Source organism: Sycon ciliatum, chromosome 6 (genome assembly GCF_964019385.1).
Source record: "Sycon ciliatum chromosome 6, ocSycCili1.1, whole genome shotgun sequence".
NCBI classification, from domain to species: domain Eukaryota; kingdom Metazoa; phylum Porifera; class Calcarea; order Leucosolenida; family Sycettidae; genus Sycon; species Sycon ciliatum.
The window spans coordinates 15,974,767-15,987,882 of NC_088648.1; the positions used below are offsets into that span (position 1 = coordinate 15,974,767).

The following is a 13,116-nucleotide window of genomic DNA, read 5'->3' on the forward strand; positions in this document are numbered from 1 at the left end:
GAAGAGAAAGCGAGTTACAACATTGGTGGCAGCGGTAATGGAAATTTGTAAATCTCAACTTCTGGATTCGTCCTGCGTGGCCTTCGCTCCCAGTTTCCGATGTCATCTCCAGTCGTCCTATCGTCACAGTTTTGTCCGTCTTGAAGAAGTTCGTCCGTCGTCCTCGTCCTTCATCATTCGTCTCTCCCGTCTCTTGGCAGTCGTCGTCACTGGTGGTCCCGGACACGACGTAAAACTGTGCCCAGAAAACCTGAAAAAGAAAAGAAAAAAGAAGGATGGAAGGTGAAGAGAAGAAGAAGAGGCTGCAGAAGTGAGGATGTCGACGCTGAGCAGCGCTCCTGGAGATGGTGGACGACATGGCAGACGGCGTGAGGAGTTTCGTTGGTGAGAGGGTACGTGTGTTGTTGTGAATGTGATGAGAATGTGAGTTTTGTATTTTCTGTTCTCCCAACATTTTGTTCTTTATTATTTGCTCTCCTCGAGGGTAAAGAGGCGCCCGCACAGCGCGTGTGTTCTGTTTGTTTCTTTATTTGCTCTTCTATGAGGATAACTAGAGGCCCCCACAGAGCCAGTGGATTTTGTTCTTTTTGTTATTCATATGATTTGTGCTCTCACATTTTTAGAATTTTTGCGTGATCGTGAGGTGGTGTGTTGTGTGAAGTAGAGTTTTTGAGGTTATCAGTTCCTACACGTGTGACAGCGATCGTGGCTGGTGTTCTGGGTGGGCGGACAGAGTTTTTGTAATCTGCAGTGCAGGCAGAGGTATTTTATTTCTGGGTGTGACGGGTGTACATGTGGTATGATTGAGTGATTTGTGTGATCTTTTCCTCTTTTTACTCTGTTTATTATTAGAATCGAGGACGATTCTACTCTTGGGAGGGAGTTATGTTGTAGTACGTTATTTTGTGTACGTCGTGTGTACGTCATGTTGGTGCATGCGCGTGTTGCTGTGGTGTGAAATGGTGTCTTCGTCTTGAGTTCGTCATGTCTAGTTGTGTTTCGTCGTCGTGTCAATAAATAGTCTTCCTAAATGTAGTTATCGTCGTCCCTTTGTATAAGTGTGGAGATGGCACGGGACTGGGAGCAGGAAGAGAAAAGCGAGGTACAACATTTGTGCCTTGAAAAAGGAGTAGAGAGCGATAAAGGTACGTCTGTGGCTAATTTTTGAGTGCTCCTCGTACATTTTTGATCGTGATAGAAATTCTCAGACCAAAGTCAGACCAAAGTCAGCGCGATGATGGCCGTACAGTTTTCTTGTGGATTTTTTAGTTGTTTCATCTCGTATCTATGTCAGTGTCGTGATGGTGAAGTGGAGAGGGTGATTTTCTTCCTCTAGGCTTCGTTCGGCCGACTTTGCTTCGTCCTCGTTGAAAGGTGATCCTGAAAAAAAGTCGATTCGCAAAATGATGTTGATTTTGAATGTACGTGGTGACATGCGATTGCTGGCTATGATGCCAAAAATCTATCTTTCTGACCAGCATTGTGCTAGTCTTATCCAACAAGGTCACACAAAGATCTAGTTGAACTTGAACGGTGAGCCAATGTAAACATGGAGAAGATGGAGAAGGACAAAAATGGTACGAGTTATGACTAACTGCCCACCAACGTAACCAGCTCATATGGTCTAGGCCGGAATCTCTTGCGGCCTAGACCAATCAACTCAGCGTTAGCAACTCTACACATCCTGAAGTTTTCACCGTTCTGCCAACCGTCAACCTATTCCCAGCTGATGTTTGAGAGCCGGAATTTCCGCATACTCTGGGTGAATCATAAAGAAAGTTGTGATCACTGCATACATGACAGCTCTCCCGTAGTACAGGAAGCAACCGTATTCGCACAATGCTGTTGGTACCCTACCTTGTCTCTCGCAAACAAAACCGATTTTCTGGCCACAGGCTTCGGTAGAATCCCATTTGTAGCCGTCATTTGAGTCGTACCGCATTGTCGCACAATCGCCTCCGCTCGGCTCATGTTCTCCCCAAAAAGCGGCTGTTATTTCTGTTTTCGTTTTCAAATCCAGCCAAGCGCCACCAACTCTGTACACGCCCAGCCAGAGTGTGTCGAGACTTGAGTTATTCATGCATCCCTGCTCCACAAGATTGCGTGGGGTGGCGATCTGCCCACCCTCGGCGTACACCCTGCAGTGCTCGACGGCCATTGACAAATTCTTTCTCACGTTTTCTGGGTACATGTATGACCGATTTCCACACTGGTGCCAAGCTGGAGATTGGGTACTCAACACAACCACACACACGCACACGCACGCACACGCACGCACACGCACGCACACACACACACACACGCACGCACACACACACACACACACACACACACACACGCACACACACACACACACACACGCACGCACACACACACACGCACACACACACGCACACACACACGCACACACACACACACACACACACACACACACACACGCACACACACACACACGCACACGCAACGGTCACACATAGTGTTGGGCAGGAGTACTGTAAAATTTTAATACTTCCTCCGCGTCATCGAAATTGTCGCAGTTTGACTTTCGATATAAAACGGGGTATTTACTCACCAGCACTCGTACCAGAGGCAAGAAATCGGACATAGGCGATAGTCATTAGTATAGGGTGACGGCAAAGTTATATTTTCTGTTATTGGAAGCTGAAATTTTTGAACTAGACGCAATTTCTTCGCTGATGTCGCTGCGATGGTAATTTCGACTCGCTGAGATCAGTCAGGCGTTGCAGCCTGCACATTTCTCGTGCTTATGGCCATTCAATCAAGCCTCATCACTGTTTTACCTTAGCTGGGGTGAAAATGACTTTGTGGAACAAGTAGCAGTGCTTGGAGAAACATCGAGGGGCCAGCAAACTAAATGCATGCAACAGCGATAAAATTTGTCGCTCTGGCTGAGACACTCAGTACATGACTGTACCTGCAAGAGCTATGTAGACTCTACACGTGGTGCTAGTGATGCACGCGCAGGTGCCGTACCAATGATGCTGAAAAAGAGGGCGCGCTGGACGTGATAGTACACCATGGTACACTTACCTGCATGAGCTGTGACCGCACAGCTAAAAAAAATGGGCATGCCATGGCTAAAAAAAGTTCATTTCAAGATCGAGGTGATTCCGCCGATGGTAATCAACCGACCTCGCAACGATCGTATATTCTTACTAGGCTTCGCTGGCGGTGTAGTAGGAATCATCCAGAGCTAGCAGACGACAAGCATAGCAGCTCTTGTCCTGTGGAGAAAGTCAAAGCGTTTGAGATGAGGCGCGACCAACTTTCAACCTTCCTTGAAATATTTCGGAACGATATTTTTGCGTCCATTGACATCAGCGACGACGAGGACTTCATCTCTGCATGAAAACTCTCAGTCCAACTGTCCTGGAACGTTACTCTAGTCTTCAGACTATCATACTGTGTAATAAGTTTTGAATGGCTTAGCTTATGGAGTTGTCAGTAACAAGTGACAAGTCACTAGTCAAACTGCGACAATTTCGATGACGCGGAGGAAGTATAAATATACAAAATTTCGCCTTCTGAGATGGCCCAGCATTTTCTCGTGTACTGGGCAGCACGCGAGTTTTCACGTGTGCATTTATATCTCGTCGTGCAAGTAAAAAATCACGGCATAGTAGCTGTGCATTGGGGGATTTTAGGTATGCATTGCAGTTGGAAATTCAAGAATCGAAAAAATCTCTTTGGGGCACAGCCGCGGCCCTCCAGTACCTGAAAATGCATGATGTGACCGCGCATGCTCATAGCAACCCGAGAGAATTTTTGATTTTTTTATGGGAGAGAGGCACGCATGCGGACGAACAAGGTCCACTCAGACATTGACTCTTAACTAACTTACCTGGTGATGAAGATGGTGGCACTGTTGGATTTGGATCGGTGATGGAAGGAACTGCAGAAAAATGACATACAACAAAGTGTCATCATTCAAACCTGCACAATGAACCGTGTATGGTGCCGGTTTGGGTCGAGGAGGGGTATAGGCAGGGGCAGGGGGAAGGGAGCGGGGGGTATAGGCAGGGACAGGGGCAGGGGAAGGGAGGGGATAGGCAGGGACAGGGGCAGGGGGAAGGGAGGGGATAGGCAGGGACAGGGCAGGGGGAAGGGAGGGGATAGGCAGGGACAGGGGCAGGGGAAGGGAGGGTATAGGCAGGGACAGGGGCAGGGGAAGGGGGGATAGGCAGGGACAGGGGCAGGGGGAAGGGAGGGGATAGGCAGGGACAGGGGCAGGGGAAGGGAGGGGATTGGCAGGGACAGGGGCAGGGGGAAGGGAGGGGGATAGGCAGGGACAGGGGCAGGGGAAGGGAGGGGTATAGGCAGGGACAGGGCAGGGGGAAGGGAGGGGATAGGCAGGGACAGGGGCAGGGGGAAGGGAGGGGATAGGCAGGGACAGGGGCAGGGGGAAGGGAGGGGTATAGGCAGGGACAGGGGCAGGGGGAAGGGAGGGGATAGGCAGGGACAGGGGCAGGGGAAGGGACGGGTGCATAATACTACCCCAGTGTCCACAATACCCAGTAGAGAACGTGTAGGAACTGTAGCCAAGAGCTGCAAGCAATCAAGAGCAGTGTATCATAATGGAAGCTTGCCTACGATGTCGGTTGATTGGTTTATTTCAAAGCACACAGTAAACGGGAACTAGACCCAATGATATAAAGGCAAACAAAACCCCGTACATTCACCAGAACCCATCGGAACCCCAGCCCGCTTCGACTTGACTGTCTGCAAGTTCGGACCGTGAACACTTCCACAGATAGCCATCCTCACGTAGCACCTTCACGCCCTACTGATTCTGGAGGATGCGAATAGACCTACACACATAGCAGATAGCTTCAGCATCCCACAAATGTAAAGTTATCATTCCGTTGTAGTCTCACATACTAGACAGTTGGCAGAAGGACTTGAAGTCACAGACAGTTGGCAGGAGGACTTGTAGTCACCAGACACTTGGCAGGAGCACTTGTAGTCACAAACAGTTGGAATAAGGACTGTTAACTTAGTCACAGTCAGTTGGCAGGAGCACTTGTAGTCACAGACAGTTGGCAGGAGGACTTGTCGCCACAGACAGTTGGCAGGAGGCTTATTGTCTATCACTAGTAAGAAGTGAAGCTTTCCTCTTGACAGCTGTGGGTTCCGATAAAACAAATTATAAAAAAGTGCACGGGTTCGCGTACAGGGCGGGTCAAGAACCACCTTTCCGCTTCAGTGGGACGCCACCACCCCATGATCAGGTATCAGATGCGACTTCTCGATGTGGCCAAGGTCTAAATCCCATTCGCCACACCCATGGGCTCCGATAATTTTATTTTATTCTTTTAATAGTGTCTAAACGTGACCCTATCGTGTTAGTATGGTGAAAAGGTCGATAGCATCGTGCTTTATTCCCGTAGCTATGCAGAAGACGTTACTTCAGTAACGTCTGGCGCTAGCCAGGGTCCACACAGCTTTAATTTGGTATTTGTGTGTTTGTTTGTTTGTTTGTGTCACGCCTGGCGCTATCCGTATCTGAGGGCCAAAAAGCATAGGATGTTATAAATTTTTCGATTCTCCTATTTTTTTTTTCAGGCATATCCTGGGATTCGAACCCGCACTATTGCCCTACATGCATTCCCCCATACACTTCGCATTCATACCCATTCTTCCAAGTTGCTTCACGTTATTATCTTGCGTTTGAAAGCCCTATTTGAATATTGCGGGCAGCTGTATGTGGCCAGCTGTGTTTGATGGTACGGTACGGTACGGGAGACGGTGTCGTATTACCCTCGATTGTACCTGTCCCGTACCTATCCCCTACCGTACCATGCTATCAAAGACGGCTGGCCACAATGCATATTCAAATAGGGCTTTCAAATGCAAGATCACAATGTGAAACAACTTGGAAGAATTAGTATGTATGCGAAGTGTATCGGGGATGCATGCAGGGCGCGCGATAGTGCGGGTTCGAATCCCAGGTTATGTCTTAAAAGAAAGGAATTTTTTAAAGAATTTATAACATCCCTATGCTTTTTTTTGTCTAGGTCATCAAGGCAAAAACGCATAGCGTAGGGCCCTGAGCTTCCAAGCTCTCTCGTTGCACCTCAGAAGCGAAATTCAAGTCGGACAGCTTTGGAAAGTAATGCTCCATATAGAGTTGTTGTTAAGAATTCAGATGGTGAGCCAAGGAAAAATTTGTAACATGGAAATTGTGCTAGATTGTGCACGTCTGACTGTACAAAATCTGGTTTAGTTGGTGGACTCGATCGCATAACTTGTGCCCACAATTTCCACGTTACAGAGTCGTTGCTGCTGTTTATTTTACTTCGCAGATTCTAACTGGCAGGTTGCCCAATAACAAGAAAGCGAAGGAAAAGAGCGCGTGGTACAGCCGTCTTCCTATTCACAGTGGAGGATGATGCAGAGCCACAGGCTCAAAGTACAAAGTACCCGCTTTTTATATTGAAGTACACGGCCCAGCAGAGAACGTAATGAGAAGGGAGAACCAAGGGGAAAACATGACAATACAACGGGGAGCCGGAGTAGAGTGCTGATGAATTGGGCCTACCTACCCCGACCATGGGCTTTCTTTCAGGCTGGCCCAGAACCTGGCATGGCCAGCACTGGAGCAGACCATCGCCACAGGGCATTTTTACAGGACCCGTGTTTACCATATGAGCGAGTGATTGTGTACTATATTTGTAGTAACCTCCGTCTGAAACCCTGAATGTACATACATGTGTGTGCTTGATGTTATTGACGTCGTTGTGCTTACTGCGATTCGTGATTCAGAAGGGCAAGCATGCCCGATGACAGTAGGACTGAATGCTCAATACAGAGGGAGGCGAGGAGGAATAGGAGGCGAGGAATAGGACTACAGTGGCGAGAGCGCGCGTTTCGGGAAAATCACTTGCAAACTGAATAGTAAACCCCACAACAAGTCGTTTAATCTCTTGAGCGGCTGGGAACAAGGGAAAGGAATGTAGGCAGTGGGAGAAGATAAGAAGAATACGAATGAGAGTACCGGTAAGTAGAAGGAGGAGGGGGGAAGAGGAGGTCAACGCCGCAGTGTGTGTTGCGCGCAGAAGACCGGGAAAGACACACACACACACACACACACACACACACACACACACACACACACACACACACACACACACACAGCAGGAGCAGAAGGCTCCCATATCCATACCATCATTGACGTCTTGAGCCTGCGCACCATCGACCAGCCCCAGCACCGCTGGCCAGAGGAGCAGAAGGACGACCACCTGGCCTGCTTTCATTTCCAATGTCGCGGGCAGCAGTGGGATGATACAGACCAATGAACGGCCCTATCCGACCAATGAACGGCCCTATCCGACCTCACCTGTGACTGTGAAACACTAAGCGCTACGCAAGCACAACACTGACCTACGTTCACTTCTCAACAGGTTAGCATTGCTCAATTCGCCTGTGGCTACCGGAAGCCTTCTTCTTCGGGCAAAAGAATCGTTCTGCTCCTACACAAAACAATCTGAGTTCACCAGTAGACAAACAAACCTACTTGTAGTTTTCTTCTTCACGACTTCAGTTCTTGTTAGACTAGACCCTTGGCTGGGGCGTCGCCACAGGAAACATCACAGGCGCCAGGGCTAGGGCAAGGCATGGCAGGGGTGTGTCGAGGGTGTGCTCCCGCTACTGATCCTGCTGGCGGACGCAGCTGCTTTAGCAGGGCGCCCGATATGGCTGGTTCACTTTGGTTCACGGGGTTCACTGTGGTGAGTGCATGGCGCTAGCATCTAGCGGCTAACACTGCGCGTTTGCAGGTACATGATCACTACTATCATCTACATATGCAGGTCCAGTCCATCATCATGCATGGTTCGCGGCAGGGAGTAGTAAAAATACCGGTACACTTGTATTTTTTACTACTCCTTGATCCGCGGATCACCCCCCCCCCCCCCCCAGCAAATGATGACTGCTGCCAGTGCTGGTACATACATGTCATCAAGAGTAGATAAACTCTTGATGTCATGGTAGAGTCTGTTGTTTGTTGACAGCAGGGAGTAGTAAAATACTGTATTTCTACTACTCCCTGGTTGACAGCATGTAACAAGGTGGAGACCGTGTTCGGAAACAGTGACCTTTCTACAACCATTCACGGTTGGTAGAGCACCGGTCTGTTGAGACCATCTCTGAACCGTATGGGTCTTAGACCCGGTTCTGACTATTCTAGGGGAGTTTTTTTAGACTTCTCCTAACGTTAGTCGCGTATTCTGTGATCGCTCCTGCCTGGATGTCTTCTTGATAGTCATAAAACACGCCCATAGCGTCCCTCTCTCAGCTCATCAGCTGACAATAGTCACTGTCACCACCATTACACCGTGGTGAGAAGCCAGAAGGTACTCATATCTCTGTAGACGAGGTTGGTGAACTAAAACAAAGTTTATCTATTACATCGTGTAGTAATATAGCAGACTCAGCGGAGGACGTTCAAGTTGGTTGTAACTCTGAGTTTCATGCCGCTAGGCAATCATCAGACAACTGATACTCGGGTCTACCCGACAGTATGCTTATAAACACATAGGGCCACAAGCATAAACAAATTTAGCGCTAAATCTGGTGTGAGGTATGGGGAGAAAGCTGGGAGAAAGCTGGCGTGTAGTAATAGATTCACCATGGTAGAGTCTACATTATGCCTAATTTATGGTCACTTTGCCTTTGGTGCATCAAGAGTACTGAGTACGCAAAAGATGTTGCGACTATACTACAGACTAGGCTAGCATCTATCTCTTCCGAACTCACTTTGCACACCTCATCTTTCTCCCAACTCCAATGTTCATTGTACATACCCGGTACGTGTACACAAATACTAATAGGAGCCCCCCCCCCCCCCCCCCCTGATAGGCGTAGCCTTTGGCCCGGTAATCCTGGAATGAAGATTAGCTGGCTCGCGAGGTATTTGTCGCGCTGGAAGCGGAGCGCTAGCGTCACTGCACACGGAGAGCACTACATTTTTAAAATATGCAATGTGCTCTTGGAGCAGCAATTTCATTACTACAAAGCTTACTCAAGCTCAACTGATGAGGAGGGACGAATTCCCCGAAACACTGTGAGCAGGGAGTGGTGCTTTCTTGCAGGTTTGCCGAGTGGAAGGTTCGACGGGCTTCTCGTGTGCTCCAGACGCAGTCGAGAGTCAGTCAAGTGTCAAGTCAGTCGGCAGGAAGTAGCGCGAGCTCCGACTTTCGGGCTCCGACTTTCGGAGCAGACGCTTCCGACAAACGTTTATACGAAAAAGTGCTCTTGACATTAGGTCTTATTTACACGTACCCGTGGACTTCCTGTTCGACTACATACTACTACAGTCGTCCCTCTCTAATCCGGCACTTTATAATCCAGCACCCTCGATAAACCAGCACAATTTTCAGTAGCCAAAATGTCCTCTTCATGTACATTGCAGCAGTAAATCAGATTTGTTAATCCAGCACCCTCACTAATCCAGCAGATTTTCGTGGCACAAATGGTGCCGGATTATAGAGGGACCACTGTACATGTAGTAGTACACTGTAGTTCGGCCTTTCATGCGCAATCATTGATTTACATGCTGGTTCTTTCACTGTATCTTTTGTACAGCGTCTATCTTTCCGAATTCCGCTGAAGATGTAGTAGTGTCACCTCGCACGTATTGCGTTATCTTTAGAAGTTTATCTCTGGCACACTTTTCATCATTAATTATCCCAGTCCTGAACGCTTGCATGCCGGTACATGTCTGTTCCAGCACAGACCCAGTGTCTGCTCTAGGATTGTAGGACAGCTGGGTACACGTGTACCTGGTGCAACCATTTCAACCGGGTCGGAGCCGGGTACACATGTACCTGGCGCTGTCTCACCAGCCGAGTCACATGCTTTAATTCGGACAATAAACGGGAACTAGGCCCAATGATATAAAGGCGAATGGATAAGCCGCATTTAGAAAAGAGAGGACAGGAATTAGATAATTACGAAAGAAGAAGAAGTATCTGACACATACAAGCGATGTAGCCAGCCCTTTCAAACTTTATCAAAGTTCGAAAGTGTAAAGTACCAACCGGGTCACAGGTGACCCGGTACTATACTTTCAACCGGGTCCAAGCGCCGCCCAACCGGGTGGATTACCCGGCGCTGGAGCAGACACTGAGACCTCTACTCTAGACTCAGTGACTTCACTCACAAGACTTTATCACTTTCTTTGCTCACCTACATAACGTACTTCGAAGTATTGCTCATCACTCCTTATACGGCTTTGGTATTTATAATTATATTATATGCTTTGGTATTATGGAAAGTTTGGAACCCTCTCGATACTAAAGCCTTCGGGGAATAAAAATTACAAAATATTAATTACAAAATCACTTTGCACACTTTCTCTTTTCCCAACTACATGTATACTGAGCACACAATGCTCATTGTACATACATGTACACAAATAGGATATCCCCCCGAAATAGGCCGACATCGTGGTACAGTCATACTCTTGCCCCTATCGCGCCGCGGGTTGGATTCCGCAGTACAGTCAGTGCTGCCCTCGCACTCGTGCAGGAACCTGTACATCATCCTGTTGAAGAAGCATTCCGAATGCATTCATTTCTCTTTATTCGGATAGTTTAAATTATAATGTCTCTCGGAATGCTGGAAATGGAGGAAATGGAGGTCAAGTACGAGGCACGAGCTAGGGCCGGCGGAGAATTTAAAGAATGACGCCGAGATGCAATTTTTTATGGACTCATCTGTTCGCTCGCGCAGTTACTAGTTCCTTCCCTCATAAGTATACTAGTACTTATACTTCACCCGTCTACATGCCATAATACCTGTACATGTCATGTAGGCACCAAGTTCGTACACATAGCTGCTACCCCTACCGCTCCTTCTGCTTGCACAGACACGCATCCTTCCTCTTGTTCACATAATTATAATTATGGGCTAAAACTATTCGTATTCGTCCATCGCTGTATCCAGTCTGCTACAAGTCCCCTTTTTTGACAATTTCTTTATTCTAATGAATGCTGCATGCTCGCCTAACCGCCGCATAACGGGTAGGACTAAAGGCCGATTCATACTTCATTTTTTGCGACGCGAAAGCGCGATGCGATGCGATGCGTTGAGTTTGCGACGTCGCACTTGCTTCGCAAACCAACGCAAACACCAAAACGCCAAAGTTGGCCAAGTTCAACTTTTCGCGACAGCGATGCGAGACGACAGCGCTTCACCATGGTAAAAACAATGGCGGCACGGGCGCGTAGGAGTTCACAATTTTATTTTGTGTGTATTGTATTTTGTCTGCAAATGTTTTTCGTACGAGTTGCTTTTTGAATTATTTCCCGGAGCTCGAGAACATGTTGTTGACAAGGAAGACTTTTTGTATTTGGCTTTCATTTCCTTGCTGTCTACTCTTCCTGTACGGTGTTACCAAGAGTACCTAAACAGTTTATGTACTCTTGGTATTACTGATTTTCATTTCCACACCTTGTATTGTGACAATGGCTACGTTCGAAGATTCACAATCGTTTTCTGAGATGCTCCAAGACTCCAGCTTTCACTCTCAGCCCGAGCCCGAGTCACCTGAAGTGAGTGTAGTGGAAGGAAAGCCGAGCCACGAGGAGTACTTTGTTGAAGAGGTGCGACGGTACGGATGTCTGTGGGATAAAACCTCAAAGCATAACAAGGACAAGTGAGTTACTTGCCTTGCTTGCATACAGGTAGATTTGTTCTTTCACATTTCTTTTCCATTTTACATGTACAGAAATTTATTCTAGTCTACAATGTAGTTGTCCAGTGTTGAATGTGCTGGAATTTGCACACTACACCGCAGTAATTACATCGATCTGCCTTATATAATAGCATGCAGAATTGGGTGGAACTTGGATGGCTTGATTGGGGTTTCAACACTTTTGTTCGGAATATGAAATGCCGCCAGTGACTGGGACAGGCTTGATCATAACATGGTCGCACACACTGTACTCAGGGATACATAATATCGAGTACCAGCCTCGTTCTTGGCATGGCAGGAAATGTGCCCTATTTATAAAGTTCGATTGCAATTGTTCATTACTTACTTGAAATTGTTGTCTCCGCATCGACCACTTCATCTACTTTATACCTGTAATCCTCTTTGTTTCATGTGCATGCTATTTCCAGATTCATGAAGGAGCGTGCATGGCTGAAGGTGGCAGAGTCGCAACCTGCCAAGGATCTCCAGCTGAGATCACCCGCCGAATGTCAAAAGAAATTTAAGTATCTACGCGATACTTACGTGCGTCTGAAGAGGGAGCACATCTCCAAGTTACCCCGGAGTGGCTCCGGAACCGTCTGTGTTCCTGCTCCTGCATGGCACTTATGGAGTTGCATGAATTTTGTAGACTCAACAATAAGGAAGAGGGCGACGACATCAAACACTGGCGAAGCAACATGTGTCCCCCCTGCCGCTGTACTAGTACCTCATTCCCCCTCAACCTCTTCTCTCTCTTCCTCTCTTCCTCTCTCGCCTTCCTCTCTCCCTCTCTCGGCTTCCTCTCTTCCCCTGGCCCTGTCTCCTCTTGGTGAGGATTGCTCAGAGGAGGAAGCACTGGACAGCCCAGCACCCGCCAATCGATCAGCACCACCAGCTGCTGAGAAAATTGGAACGGCACCAAAGGCCAAGAAACGGCGTGCTGACGACATGGACCTGACTAGTAGTTTGGTATCAACGGCTAACACCGTGTTGTCACTGGCCAAGCAGAGGGTAAATGCACCAGCCAGCGACAACGAAGACGCCACCTGGTGCAATGCACTTGCCCTTAGCATGGGACATTTGTCCAGAAAAAACAAGGCGCAGCTCAAGGCTAAAGTTCAGCAGCTTTTGGCTGACTTCGAGGAGTGATTCTGTGCAGTTGTTTGATTGCCAGATCACAATACCGGTCATCAGGTCATGTATTCCAACATAATATTGATTGTTTATCGTCAGATTGATTCTGTGCAGTTGTATGATCGCCAGATCAGAATACCGGTCATCAGGCCATGTAAAATACAGTGCTGGTCAATGAAATCCAGTCGCGTCACTCAAGTTTGCGCCTTGCAGCATTCCTCTTCCCAGTGTCGCCGGTCTATGGCTGTGTACTTTACTGACGTCAT

At 47.9% G+C, this 13,116-nt stretch overlaps 1 protein-coding gene across 3 annotated transcripts in view; it reads right to left on the reverse strand.

Moving 5' to 3' along the window:
• Positions 1 to 7,546, reverse strand: part of LOC135819472 (macrophage mannose receptor 1-like) — a 44,426-nt gene extending 36,880 nt beyond the window's left edge. For 2 of the 3 annotated variants that reach the window (XM_065332686.1, XM_065332685.1), the window contains exons 1-3: positions 7,184 to 7,546; positions 3,863 to 3,913; positions 1,858 to 2,220 (exon numbers count right to left, since the gene is read on the reverse strand). In XM_065332686.1, coding sequence (XP_065188758.1) covers positions 1,858 to 2,220; positions 3,863 to 3,913; positions 7,184 to 7,274 — 505 coding nt within the window. In that variant the 5' untranslated portion in view covers positions 7,275 to 7,546. The remainder of the gene's footprint in view (positions 1 to 1,857; positions 2,221 to 3,862; positions 3,914 to 7,183) is intronic. The other variant, XM_065332687.1, reaches the window with a different exon arrangement.
• Between the last annotated feature and the right edge of the window lie 5,570 nt (positions 7,547 to 13,116).